The 13,327-nt window shown below is 46.6% G+C and overlaps 1 protein-coding gene across 1 annotated transcript in view; it reads right to left on the minus strand.

Annotated features, from left to right (window-relative positions):
• apoltp (apolipoprotein lipid transfer particle homolog) overlaps positions 1 to 13,327 on the minus strand; it is a 433,926-nt gene that overhangs the window by 167,259 nt on the left and 253,340 nt on the right. Inside the window, exons 34-35 of the mRNA XM_086000433.1 lie at positions 6,915 to 7,049; positions 6,650 to 6,769 (exon numbers count right to left, since the gene is read on the minus strand). Of these exons, the coding sequence (XP_085856559.1) occupies positions 6,650 to 6,769; positions 6,915 to 7,049 (255 nt within the window). The remainder of the gene's footprint in view (positions 1 to 6,649; positions 6,770 to 6,914; positions 7,050 to 13,327) is intronic.

Below are 13,327 nucleotides of genomic sequence, written 5' to 3' on the forward strand. Positions count from 1 at the left end.
AGCAGGAACTAAGTGTCACAAAACATCTTTGAAAGTTCTCTATCTGAATGCACGTAGCATTCGTAACAAAATAGACGAATTAATGGCACAAATAACTACATATGGGTATGATCTTGTGGCCATTACAGAAACATGGCTGCAGGGTGACAATGCCTGGGAATTAAACATACCAGGTTATTTAACGATCAGGAAGGACAGGCAGGAAGGAAGGGGAGGTGGGGTGGCTATGTTAATAAAGGAAGGAATCACTGTAATACAGAGAAATGATATTGGGTCAAAAGATCAGGATAATGAAACAGTTTGGGTGGAGGTAAGGAATAATAAGGGGAAAAAAACACTAGTGGGCGTAGTCTATAGGCCTCCGAACAGTGGCAACTCTGTTGGACGGAGTATCAATCAGGAAATAGTTGAGGCTTGTAATAAGGGAACATCTATAATTATGGGGGATTTTAACTATCATATTAAATGGACAAATCAAATTGGGCAGGGCTGCCTTGAGGATGCGTTCATTGAGTGTATTAGGGATGGGTTTCTTGAGCAGTATGTAACTGAACTGACCAGGGGGCAAGCAACCTTAGATCTGGTCCTGTGTAACGAGACAGGATTAATTAAAAATGTGCTAGTAAAGGATCCCCTTGGAATGAGTGACCATAACATGGTTGAATTCCATATTCAATTAGAGGGTGAGAAGGTTGGATCTCAAACAAGCGTGCTAAGCTTGAATAAAGGAGACTATGAAGGTATGAGAGTGGAATTGAGTAGAGTGGATTGGGAAAATAGATTAAAGGGTAAGACGATACATGATCAGTGGTGTACATTTAAGGAGTTATTTTACAACTTCCAAAAAATATATATTCCACTGAGAAGAAAAGGGTGTAAAAGAAAAGACAGCCATCCGTGGCTAAGTAAAGAAATTAAGGATAGTATTCGACTAAAAACAAGGGCATATAAGGTAGCCAAATCTAGTGGGAGGATAGAGGATTGGGAAAACTTTAAAAGGCAGCAAAAAATAACAAAAAGATTGATTAAGAAAGAGAAGATAGATTATGGAAGTAAATTAGCAAAAAATATAAAAACAGATACCTGTAGTAAGAGTTTTTATATAGTTATATAAAAAGAAAAAGGGTGGCTAAAGTAAATGTTGGTCCCTTAGAGGATGAGACCGGGAAATTAATGGTGGGAAATATGGAGATGGCAAAAACACTGAATGAATATTTTATATCAGTCTTTACAGTAGAAGACACTAAGAATATCCCAACACTGGACAAACAGGGGGCTAAAGGGGGGGGAGGAGCTAAACACGATCAAAATCACTAAGGAAGTGGTACTCGGTAAAATAATGGGACTCAAGGCGGATAAATCACCTGGACCTGATGGCTTACATCCTAGGGTCTTGAGGGAAGTGGCGGTAGGGATTGTGGATGCATTGGTAATAATTTTCCAAAACTCCCTGGACTCGGCAAAGGTCCCGGCAGACTGGAAAACTGCTAATGTAACACCCTTATTTAAAAAGGGCAGTAGACAGAAGGCTGGAAACTATAGACCGGTTAGCCTAACATCTGTGGTAGGTAAAATTTTGGAATCCATTATTAAGGAGACAGTAACAGGACATTTGGATAATCATAATTTAATAGGCAAAGTCAGCATGGTTTTATGAAGGGGAAGTCATGTTTGACAAATTTGCTGGAGTTCTTTGAGGAAGTAACATATAGGGTGGATAAAGGGGAACCAGTGGACGTAGTGTATTTAGACTTCCAAAAGGCATTTGACAAGGTGCCACACAAAAGATTATTGCTTAAGATAAAAAATCACGGGATTGGGGGTAATATTCTGGCATGGATAGAGGATTGGCTATCTAACAGAAGGCAGAGAGTTGGGATAAATGGTTCATTCTCAGACTGGCAATCAGTAACCAGTGGTGTTCCGCAGGGGTCAGTGCTGGGTCCCCAACTCTTTACAATCTATATTAACGATTTGGAGGAGGGGACAGAGTGTAACATATCAAAGTTTGCAGATGATACTAAGATGGGAGGGAAAGTAGTGAGTGAGGAGGACATAAAAAACCTGCAAGGGGACATAGACAGGCTAAGTAAGTGGGCAGAGATTTGGCAGATGGAATACAATACTGGAAAGTGTGAGGTTATGCACTTTGGCAGGAAAAATCATAGAGCAAGTTATTATCTTAATGGCAAGAAACTGGAAAGTACTGAAGTACAAAGGGATCTGGGGGTCCTGGTGCACGAAACTCAAAAGGTTAGTATGCAGGTGCAGCAAGTGATTAAGAAGGCCAATGGAATGTTGGCTTTCATTGCTAGGGGGATAGAATATAAAAATAGGGAGGTATTGCTTCAGTTGTACAAGGTATTGGTGAGACCGCACCTGGAATACTGCGTACAGTTTTGGTGTCCATACTTAAGAAAGGACATACTTGCTCTCGAGTCAGTACAAAGAAGGGTCACTCAGTTCATCCCGGGGATGAGGGGATGGACATATGAGGTGAGGTTGAGTAGATTGGAACTCTACTCATTGGAGTTCAGAAGAATGAGAGGTGATCTTATTGAAACATATAAGATTGTGAAGGGGTTGGATCGGGTGGATGCGGGGAAGATGTTCCCGATGATGGGTGAAACTAGAACTAGGGGGCATAGTCTTAGAATAAGGGGCTGCTCTTTCAAAACTGAGATGAGGAGGAACTACTTCACTCAGAGGGTGGTAGGTCCATGGAATATGCTGCCCCAAAAAGCTGTAGAAGCTACATCATTACATAAATTTAAAACAGAAATGGACAGTTTCCTAGAAGTAAAGGGAATTAAGGGTTACGGGGAGCGGGCAGGAATTTGGACATGAGTCTAGGTTCGGATCGGTCATGGCCCTGTGGGTAGCGGAGCGGGCCCAGGGGCCGTGTAGCCTGATCCTGCTCCTATTTCGTGTGTCTAATTCTGTTAGGTTCAGGAGATGGTTCTGTGATAGTGGATTGGCGGTTAGGATCAGATCAGCCATGATCTTATTGAATGGCGGAGCAGGCTCGAGGGGCCGATTGGCCTACTCCTGCTCCTTTTACTTATGTTCTTATGTTCTTATGATTGTATTAGCAATTTCAAGAGGGAGTCGGAGAATTACCTGAAGACAAATACGGACGAGAGATATAGAAACATAGAAGATAGGAGCAGGCGTAGTCCATTCGGCCCCTCGAGCCTGTTCCGCCATTCAATGAGATCATGGCTGATCATCCAAATTCAGTACCCTGTCCCTGCCTTCTCTCCATATCACTTTAGCCTTAAGAAATATATCTAACTCCTCCTTGAATATATTTAATGAATTGACCTCTACCGCCTTCTGTGGTAGAGAATTCCACAGGTTCACCACTCTCTGGGTGAAGAAATTCCTCCTCATCTCTGTCCTAAATGGCTTACCCCTTATCCTTAGACTGTGACCCCTGGCTCTGGACACCCTGGCCATCGGGAACATCCTTCCTGCATGTAGTCTGTCTAGTCCTGTTAGAATTTTATAAGTTTCAATGAGATCCCCTCTCATTCTTCTAAACTCCAGCGAGTATAAGCCCAATCGACCCAATCTCTCCTCATACGTCATTCCTGCCATCCCAGGATCAAACTGGTGAATCTTCCCTGCACTCCCTCCATGGCAAGAACATCCTTCCTCAGATAAGGCGACCAAAACTGCACACAATACTCAAGATGTGGTCTCACCAAGACCCTGTACAACTACGGCAAGACATCCTTGTTCCTGTACTCAAACCGTCTTGCTACGAAGACCAACATACCATTTGCCTTCTTAACCGCCTGCTGCACCTGCATGCTTACCTTCAGCGACTGGTGCACAAGGACACCCAGGTCTCGTTGCACTTCCCCTTCTCCCAATCTATTGCCATTCAGATAATAATCTGCATTCCTGTTTTTGACACCAAAGTGGATAACCTCGCATTTATCCACATTATATTGCATCTGCCATGCTTCTGCCCAATCACCCAACCTGGCCAAATCATACTGGAGTTTCTCGGCATCCTCCTCACAGCACACACGCCCACCCAGCTTTGTGTCGTCCGCAAACTTACATCTAGTTCCCTCGTCTAGATCATTAATATATATTGTGAATAGCTGGGGTCCTAGGACCGATCCTTGCGGTACCCCACTAGTCACTGCCTGCCACTCGGAAAAAGAGCCGTTTATTCCAACTGTTTGCTTTCTGTCTGCCAACCAGTTCTCTATCCAAGTCAATACCTTGCCCCCAATCCCATGTGCCTTAACTTTACACGCTAATCTCTTATGCGGGACCTTATCGAAAGCCTTCTGAAAGTTCAAATACACCACATCCACTGGTTCTCCCTTATCTATTTTACCAGTTACATCCTCAAAAAATTCCAGTAGATTAGTCAAGCACGATTTACCTTTTGTAAATCCATGTTGACTTTGTCCGATCCTGTCACTGTTTTCCAAGTGATCTGCTATTACATCTTTTATAATGGACTCTAGCATTTTGGGCTTACCGGTCTATAATTTCCCGTTTTCTCTCTACCACCTTTTTTGAAAAGTGGGGTAAAATTAGCTACCCTCCAATCCATGGGTACTGTTCCAGAGTCTATCGAATTTTGGAAGATGACCCGCAATGCATCTACTATTTCTAGGGCCACTTCCTTAAGTACCCTAGGATGTAGATTATCAGGCCCTGGGGATTTATTGGCCTTCAATCCCGTCAATTTCCCTAACACCATTTCCCTACAAATACTGATTTCTTTCAGTTCCTCCCTCTCATTAGACCCTATGTTCCCCGACATATCTGGGAGGTTATTTGTGTCCTCCTTTGTGAAGACAGAACCAAAGTATGTATTTAATTGGTCTGTCATTTCTTTGTTCCCCATTATAAGTTCTCCTGATCCTGACTGCAAGGGACCTACGCTTGACTTCACCAATCTTTTCTCTTCACATATCTATAAAAGCTTTTACAGTCAGTTTTTATGTTCCCTGCAAGCTTACTCTCATACTCTATTCCCCCCCTTAATTAATCCCTTTGTCCTCCTTTGCTGTATCCTAAACTGCTCCCAATCCTCAGGTTTACTGCTTTTTCTGGCCAATTTATATGTCCTCTCCTTGGATCTTATGCTATCCCTAATTTCCCTCGTTAGCCACGGTTGAGTCACCTTTTATGTTTTATTTTTATGCCAAACTGGGATGAACAAATTCTGTAGTTCATCCATGCGATCTTTGAATGTTTGCCATTGCCTATCCACCGTCAACCCTTTGAGTGACATTCCCCAATCAATCCTACCCAACTCGCGCCTCATACCATCGTAGTTTCCTTTATTTAAATTCAGGACCCTAGTCTCTGAGTCAACTACTTCTCTCTCCATCTTAATGAAGAATTCTATCATATTATGATCGCTCCGACCCAGGGGGCCACGCACAACAAGATTGCTAATAAATCCTTTCTCATTACATAATACCCAGTCTAAGATGGCCTGATCTCTAATTGGTTCCTCGACATATTGGTCCAGGAAACCATCCCGTATACACTCCAGGAATTCCTCCTCCACAGTATTGTTACTAATTTGGTTAGCCCAATCTATATTAGATTAAAGTCACCCATGATAACTGCCGTGCCCTTATTGCACGCTTCTCTAATTTCCCTTTTAATGCCATCCCCAACCTCCGCATTACTGTTTAGGGGTCTATATACCACTCCCACTAACGTTTTCTGCCCCTTGGTATTTCTCAGTTCTACCCATACAGATTCCACATCATCAGAGCTAATATCCTTCCTTACAATTGTGTTAATCCCCTCTTTAACCAGCAATCCTACCCCACCTCCTTTTCCTTTTTGCCTATCTTTCCTGAATATTGAATACCCCCAGTCAGCCTTGGTCACCCTCGAGCCATATTTCCGTAATCCCAATCATATCATATTCGTTTACCTCTATTTGTGCAGCTAATTCATCCACCTTATTACGAATGCTCCTCGCATTAAGACACAAAGCCTTCATCTTGTTTTTTTAACACTCAGACCTTTTAGAATTATTATTTACTGTGGCCATGTTTGATTTACACCCTTGATTTCTCTGACTGCCACTTTTGCTTTTCTCCTTCCTGTCTTTTGCTTCTATCCTTGTTTCCCTTTCCTCTGTCTCCCTGCTCAGGTTCCCAACCCCCTGCCATTTTAGTTTAAACCCTCCCCCAGAGCACTAGCAAACACTCTCCCTAGGACATCGGTCCCCGTCCTGCCCAGGTGCAAACTGTCTGTGGGATAGGATATGTGTTATGTACACAGGGACCGGCCAGATGGACTGCAATGATCTTTTCCAGTCCTCTACATTCCTATGCGATTATGTCGGATAAGTACAAGATTTACTGTCGTGAAATTGCTCAGCAACTTTCATTTTCTAGGCCCACACGACAGAAGTACAAAAATAGAACCATCCTTGAGGTAGGCAGTGCATGAAAATAGTCCATAGGGGGCTTGAAAGGACTGAAATATTGGGTGAGCTCGATACGGCACATGGGTTATTTTAATCTGCACATTCTTACCAGCACACACAGGGTTAAGATGCTGTAAAGAATTGAAATTTTATCAACGTTTCTCTTATGACAGTACTTAAAAAAATAATATCCAAATGTTCAACCAACATTTTGCTTCTAACCTGTGATGTATCCAGATTATTGATGGTAAATTTGCAATTAGCTCCATAATTAAAACCCTCATTCTTGCTCTGCATTGTGAACAGCTCCCCATCCAGGATTATTGTGTGTGGAACTCGTAACTGTACATCAAAGAGAAACAAGCAGTAAAGCAAAAATGGCTTAGGTAACCTTTCAATATTTTTATTAATGTGCTTGCTAAATGGCTCTTAATACTGGCAGTGATTTAACAGACCACAGTAACATCAATGCAGGACCTCAGTATACCTGTAGACTGTGCTCTGTGTCAAAGTGCACAAGGTACCAGAAATCTGTATCCGTAGATTTATTCTGATATTGTCCATGGAACTTCAGGGCATCTCTTTTGTTGATTTTCATGGTTGCTTCTGCCTCAACTGTTGCCTGTGACATAAATCATCTAAAATCTTAGTACTTTCATAAATTACAAAATGCAAATCAAAGACAGCATGTAATACGGGAATAACTAACATTGAAGAAAACAGGTATTTAATACTTAACTGCCAGTGGCCCAGCGGAATTCCTATCTGCCTGGACCAACCAGTTTCGTAACTTTCAAACACATGCACCCGGGGGGGCGGGGGGGGGGGGGGGCGGGGGGGAATTTTTACTTCCCGACGAGCTGGGAGCAGGGGTGTCCAGTAGCGCGCAGGATACCTTGGGTTTTCCCACACGCCGTGGAGGTTAAACTTACAGTTAGGTAGGGAGCACTCCGGAGGAGGCCACAGGACCAGGTAGGTCCAATCCCCGACCCTGGGGAGAGGGGTCCGATCCCAAGGGTGGTCTGATCCTCTACCTCGGTGGGGGTCCCGATCTCGAAAGGTGGTCCGATCCCTGACCCGGACTCCAAACCCGGTGGGGGGGGGGTGGGGGGAGGGGGGGGTGTGGATCCGATCCCTGACCCCCGAAGAAGGGGTCCAATTTCTACTCTGGGGCGGGGAGAGGGGGCTTCCAATCCCAGGAGGGGGTCCAATCCTTGACCACCGACCCCGGTGGGGGTGGTCTGACCCGACCCCTGGGGGGTAGGTCTGATAGTGGGGGAGTGGAGCTTGGGGAGCCGGGAAGAAGCACTCTTGCTCTTCCTGGCCCACAAGGAGAGCTCCTCGAGTCTGTCTTTGCTTCGTTGCAGCTGCCGGGCCCAGGAAACCCAGCCGTCCACAGTAAAACCTACAAAGCAGGTTATACCTGAGGTTTCCAGCATCATTAACATATTTTAAATGCCAACCTGCCTCCTGGGAGCGGGTTGGCTGCCCCCACAGTAAAACCTGGAAGTCGGCAGATTGGCGCCGTCTTCATGACGTGCTCAGAATTTTTGCCCATTTAACGTCCCCCACCGCCCCCCCCCCAACCGCACCAACTCTCCCCTCCCCCCCCAACCGCACCCCTCCCCTCCCCCCCAACCGCACCCCTCCCCTCCCCCCCAACCACACCCCCTCCCACTCCCCCCCCAACCACACCCACTCCCACCCAACCGCACCCCTCCCCTCCCCCCCAACCACACCCCCTCCCACTCCCCCCCAACCACACCCACTCCCACCCAACCGCACCCCTCCCCTCCCCCCCAACCGCACCCACTCCCACTCCCACCCCCAACCACACCCCCTCCCACTCCCCCCCCAACCACACCCACTCCCACCCAACCGCACCCCTCCCCTCCCCCCCAACCGCACCCACTCCCACTCCCACCCCCAACCACACCCCCTCCCACTCCCCCCCCAACCACACCCACTCCCACCCAACCGCACCCCTCCCCTCCCCCCCAACCGCACCCACTCCCACTCCCCCCCCCAACCGCACCCCCTCCCACTCCCCCCCAACCACACCCACTCCCACCCAACCGCACCCCTCCCCTCCCCCCCAACCACACCCCCTCCCACTCCCCCCCCAACCACACCCACTCCCACCCAACCGCACCCCTCCCCTCCCCCCCAACCACACCCCCTCCCACACCCCCCCCAACCACACCCACTCCCACCCAACCGCACCCCTCCCCTCCCCCCCAACCGCACCCACTCCCACTCCCCCCCCCAACCGCACCCCCTCCCACTCCCCCCCAACCGCACCCACTCCCACTCACAATTTCACAATTCACAATTCAAATCGCTTTATTGGCATGATAAGTTACATCTTATGTTGCCAAAGCATCAAAATACATTTATGGTTTAGCACATAAACGCAGTTCTATTCATACAGTGTATAAACAGGTATATCCCTGAGTGTATAAATATACATTCGCATTGTTTATATATATTCATTTCTTAGTTTACTGGCTGTCCCTCTGTTCATGGCAAGCTGTAACATAGTGTGCCGCCAGTGTTACACAGCTTCTCTCCTCTCCCAGTAGGAATGGGAGTTTTTGGTTGTCATTCAGATTTCTGAATTCAGGGCATATTTGTGAGAATTTTTGGTAGAAATTCTCCCTGATGTCCTGATATTTTCCACAGGCTGTGAGGAAGTGCATCTCTGTCTCCACTACTCCCTGATTGCAGTGAGAGCATATCCTGTCTTCTCTTGGCAGCCTGGTCTGCCTGTGTCTGCCTTTTTCGATCGCTAGGCTATGTTCGCTAAGTCTGTACCTTGTCAAGGTTCTTCTCAGTTTGTTATCCTTTACCATGGTCAGGTAATCAGCTATGTTGTATTGTCTGTTTAGGGCCAAGTAGCAATTGAGTTTGCTTTGGGTTTTTGTTGTTTCTACCCAATATGTCAGATATTTTTCCTTTTGCTTAGCGACGATTGTGTTGGGTCGAATTCTTTGTGTTACCCTGTCACTGTCCTGGGGCTGGTTATTGTTAGTATTGTTAGTAGTTACTTCACTGAGTCCCAGGACTAGTTGACTGAGGGTATTCTTCTTTATGGTCAGCTCTTGGCATTTCAGGGCGTCGTAGTGATAGCATTGGGGGTTGCTCATTTGTAGGTGGTTCCAAAATTTGGTGGCTCTTTTTTGGATAGTGATTAGTAATGGATATTGGCCTAGTTCCGCCCTGCATGCATTGTTTACTGTTTTCCTTTGAGTCCGGAGGATACTTTTACAGAATTCTGCATGTAGGATCTGAATTGGGTGTTTGTCCCATTTTGCGAATTCTTGTTGAGTTAGCGGTCCCCATACTTCACTGCCATAGAGTGCAATTGGTTCAATTACTGATTTGAAAATTTTGAGCCAAATGCTAATTGGGATTTCTATTTGGATTGATTTTTTGATGGCATAGAAAGCCCTTCTTGCTTTCTCTTTCAGTTCATTCACAGCCAGTTTGAAGTTTCCCGTAGAACTGATTTTTAAGCCCAAGTATGTGTAGTTAGTGGTTTGTTCAATTTTGGTTGTTCCTACTGTGAAATTTATTTTGGGTCCCTGATGTTTGGATCTTTGCTGGAACACAAGGACTTTGGTTTTTTGAGGATTTATTGTCAGGGCCCAAGTCTGGCAGTACGACTCCAGCAGGTCCAGGTTCTGCTGTAGACCCTCTTTAGTTGGTGACAGCAGAACCAGGTCGTCTGCATAGAGGAGGAATTTAACCTTGGATTCATATAGGGTGAGGCCGGGTGCTGTAGATTGTTCAAGTAGTTTTGCCAATCCATTTATGTAAATATTAAAGAGTGTCGGTGAGATTGGCGAGCCCTGCGTCACCCCCCGCCCCTGTGGGAAGTATTTTGTTTGTTTGTCTCCAATTTTAACTGCACATTTGTTGTTTGTATACATTGATTTAATTACATCATATGTTTTCCCTCCTACCCCGCTTTCGATAAGTTTCAGGAATAAACCGTCATGCCAGGTGGAGTCAAAAGCTTTCTGGAAATCTACAAAGCATGCGTAGATTTTGCTTTTGTTATGGTGAACGTGTTTGTCACCCACTCCCACTCCCCCCCAACCGCACCCACTCCCCCCCCCAACCGCACCCACTCCCACTCCCCCCCCAACCGCACCCCTCCCCGCCCCCCCAACCGCACCCACTCCCACTCCCCCCCAACCGCACCCCTCCCCGCCCCCCCCAACCGCACCCACTCCCACTCCGTCACCCATGTTAAAATTCCCCCCTGTGATGCTGATTTAAATAAAAGAACTAATATTACAGTAATGAAATTATTCAAACATGAGGATGAGTTTTTTTATACTACTCTATTAACATCACAGTCTCGAAATTACTGTTAGCGAGATGTTTGCACTCTCCTATAGCATTCCTCAGTCTGTTATTCTAACACAGCCGTCAACACGTTTATTTAAAATGGATCTCTCTGCTAAGATAGTGGACAGAGGAATGTCACACGTGTTCACCATTTATCTCCTGATATCACCAACAGAAATTTCTAGGTTCATGTTTAACTTCAATAAAAACTGACAACACAATTTGCTGGTCAGATCACATCTGGAGTACAGTTGTGGGATTTCTCTCTGCCCCAAAGCAGACGGAGATGAGCGTGTCCTGGTTCCAAGCGATTTTTATTCAAGCACGTGCAGGAAGTGGCCCTCTCAGTCTGAGCTGAGACGGGAGTCGAACGACCAATTATAATGGGACCGCAAGTCGGGGGAGTACTTTATATTACCGCCCATAGTTAGGTGCGGAACCCCAGAAGGCTGGACGTGAGACTGTAGGGAATCCGAACAGGAGACTAGCGGGTACTGGAGTCATCTCTGCGCAGTAGAACCGCGAGCCGCCGTAGGTAACCAGAACCGCGTTGTAGCAGGAAGGTCCGAGTTACCGTTTGCGCAGGCCAGAGGTATAAAAGAAATTGGCCACAGGATGGGAAGGGTCCATAACCAAATTTATAGCAGGGAAAAGTAAGAAACTAATTGAGAAAATGAAAAAGAAAGGCTGGAGTCCAAACGACAGTCCGGACAGGCAAAGGGAATGGATGGGGCGCCCCGTGTAAGGGTAAGGAAGAGAAGGGAATACTTATAATTATTAGTAGCTACTTAGGACTCAGCAAACATGTACAAAGTTATATAGAAAAGGAAAAGGTTAAGGTCAGTGTGGTGCGGGCACCGGGACCAAGGTTTAGAGCGACAGACGATAATGACGACGTTGACTGGGGAGAATTAGAGAAGGAAGCCGCAGATTACGACAGACAGGACGATGATGGGGGTTGGGAGCCCCCACCTAAATATGACACAGAGGGACCATCGGCCCCGCCACTGCTCGAAACCGGGACGAAGGGCATAATGGCCATGGCCCCTATTACAATGGAGATTAGACAAGTGGGAAATGGGCAGGCTCAGACTACAGTACGATATGTCCTGTTCACCCCAGCCAAGAAACAGATGATGACGACGGACCTTCCGACCCCTAAAACAAACCATGCAAACACCAACTTTTGGAATAAGTTAGAGGAGATGATAGATGTACACTCACTTCACCCGGAAGATATACACGTCCTCGTAAAGTCCAAGGTAACCTGGATAACCTGGCTAGGGATGCCCAACTTAATCCTTAGTGGAAATTGGAAGGATGCACGGGGATTGAATCAGCTAGGAAAATAAAACTGTTTTAAGTGATTGGACTTTCTGCACATGTCGCCGAATGAACAGCCCTCACTGAAGCCCTGAAATTAGCTAAAGGCCAGACCATGAACATCTATACAGATAGCAGATAAGCTTTTGGGTGATCCACGATTACATGATCGCCTGGCGCAGACGAGGATATATACCTCTGGTGGGGGAAATATGCAACATGAGGAGACAGTAAGGGAATTGGTCGAGGCGGCGAAGCTGCCCAGACAGGCATCAGTAATAAAGGTCAAGGCACATCAGAGAGTCCAGGATGATATCCAAAGGGGAAATCAGTGGGCAGACGAGACAGCAAAGGGGGCTGTGGAGATGGAGACCCTGGAGCCGGTGACAGCTTGTGCCATCGGACCAGAGGAAGTAAATGTGCAAAAATTACATGAGGAAACGACTGAGAGAAGGAAGGGTGGAAAAGGAAAGGGGCAGACAAGGATGAGCACGGGATTTGGAAAAAGGAGGGACGAGTAGTAGCCCCTGAATGCATACGGCAAAACTTGCTCAAAATCTATCATGGGAATCAACACTCTGGAAGAAATGCTATGCACTGGAGTATAGAACGGTGCTGGTGGTGGCCGGGAATGGGCAGGGACGTAGCAAAATATTGCCACAGATGTATTACCTGTGCCCAGTACAATACCGGCAAGGCCGTAAAGATCAGATTGTCCCACCAGCTTCGGCCTAAGGGTCCAGATAGACTTCACCGGACCTCTGCCCTCTAGCCGAGGTAAAGTGTATTGCTTAGTGGTGACAGACGATGGGTAGAAGCTTCGCCACAAGGGATTGCTCTGCTACCACCGTTGCAAAGATTTTCGCTGAGGAAATAGTAGATGGGGGGTGCCACTGCAAATAGACTCAGATCAGGGAACACACTTCACTGGCAAAGTCATCAAGCCAATATGCGCCCTATTCGGAGTAAAACAGAGGTTTCACATACCACACTACCCACAGAGCTCGGGAATGGTAGAGAGAATGAATAGAACCTTAAAGGCGTCACTCGCAAAGGCCATTGCCGAGACCGGCAGGGGATGGGCGGACCTACTACCTAGCATCCTAATGAGGTGGAGGGCTACTCCCAATCACACAACCGGACTAACCCCCTTTGAACTAATGACTGGGCGGGCCATGAGACTGCCCGAGGGCACGATCACGGGTAGTGAGGACGTGGGAC

Source organism: Somniosus microcephalus, chromosome 11, assembly GCF_052327205.1.
Source record: "Somniosus microcephalus isolate GS21.2 chromosome 11, FLI_Smic_1.0, whole genome shotgun sequence".
Lineage (NCBI taxonomy): Eukaryota > Metazoa > Chordata > Chondrichthyes > Squaliformes > Somniosidae > Somniosus > Somniosus microcephalus.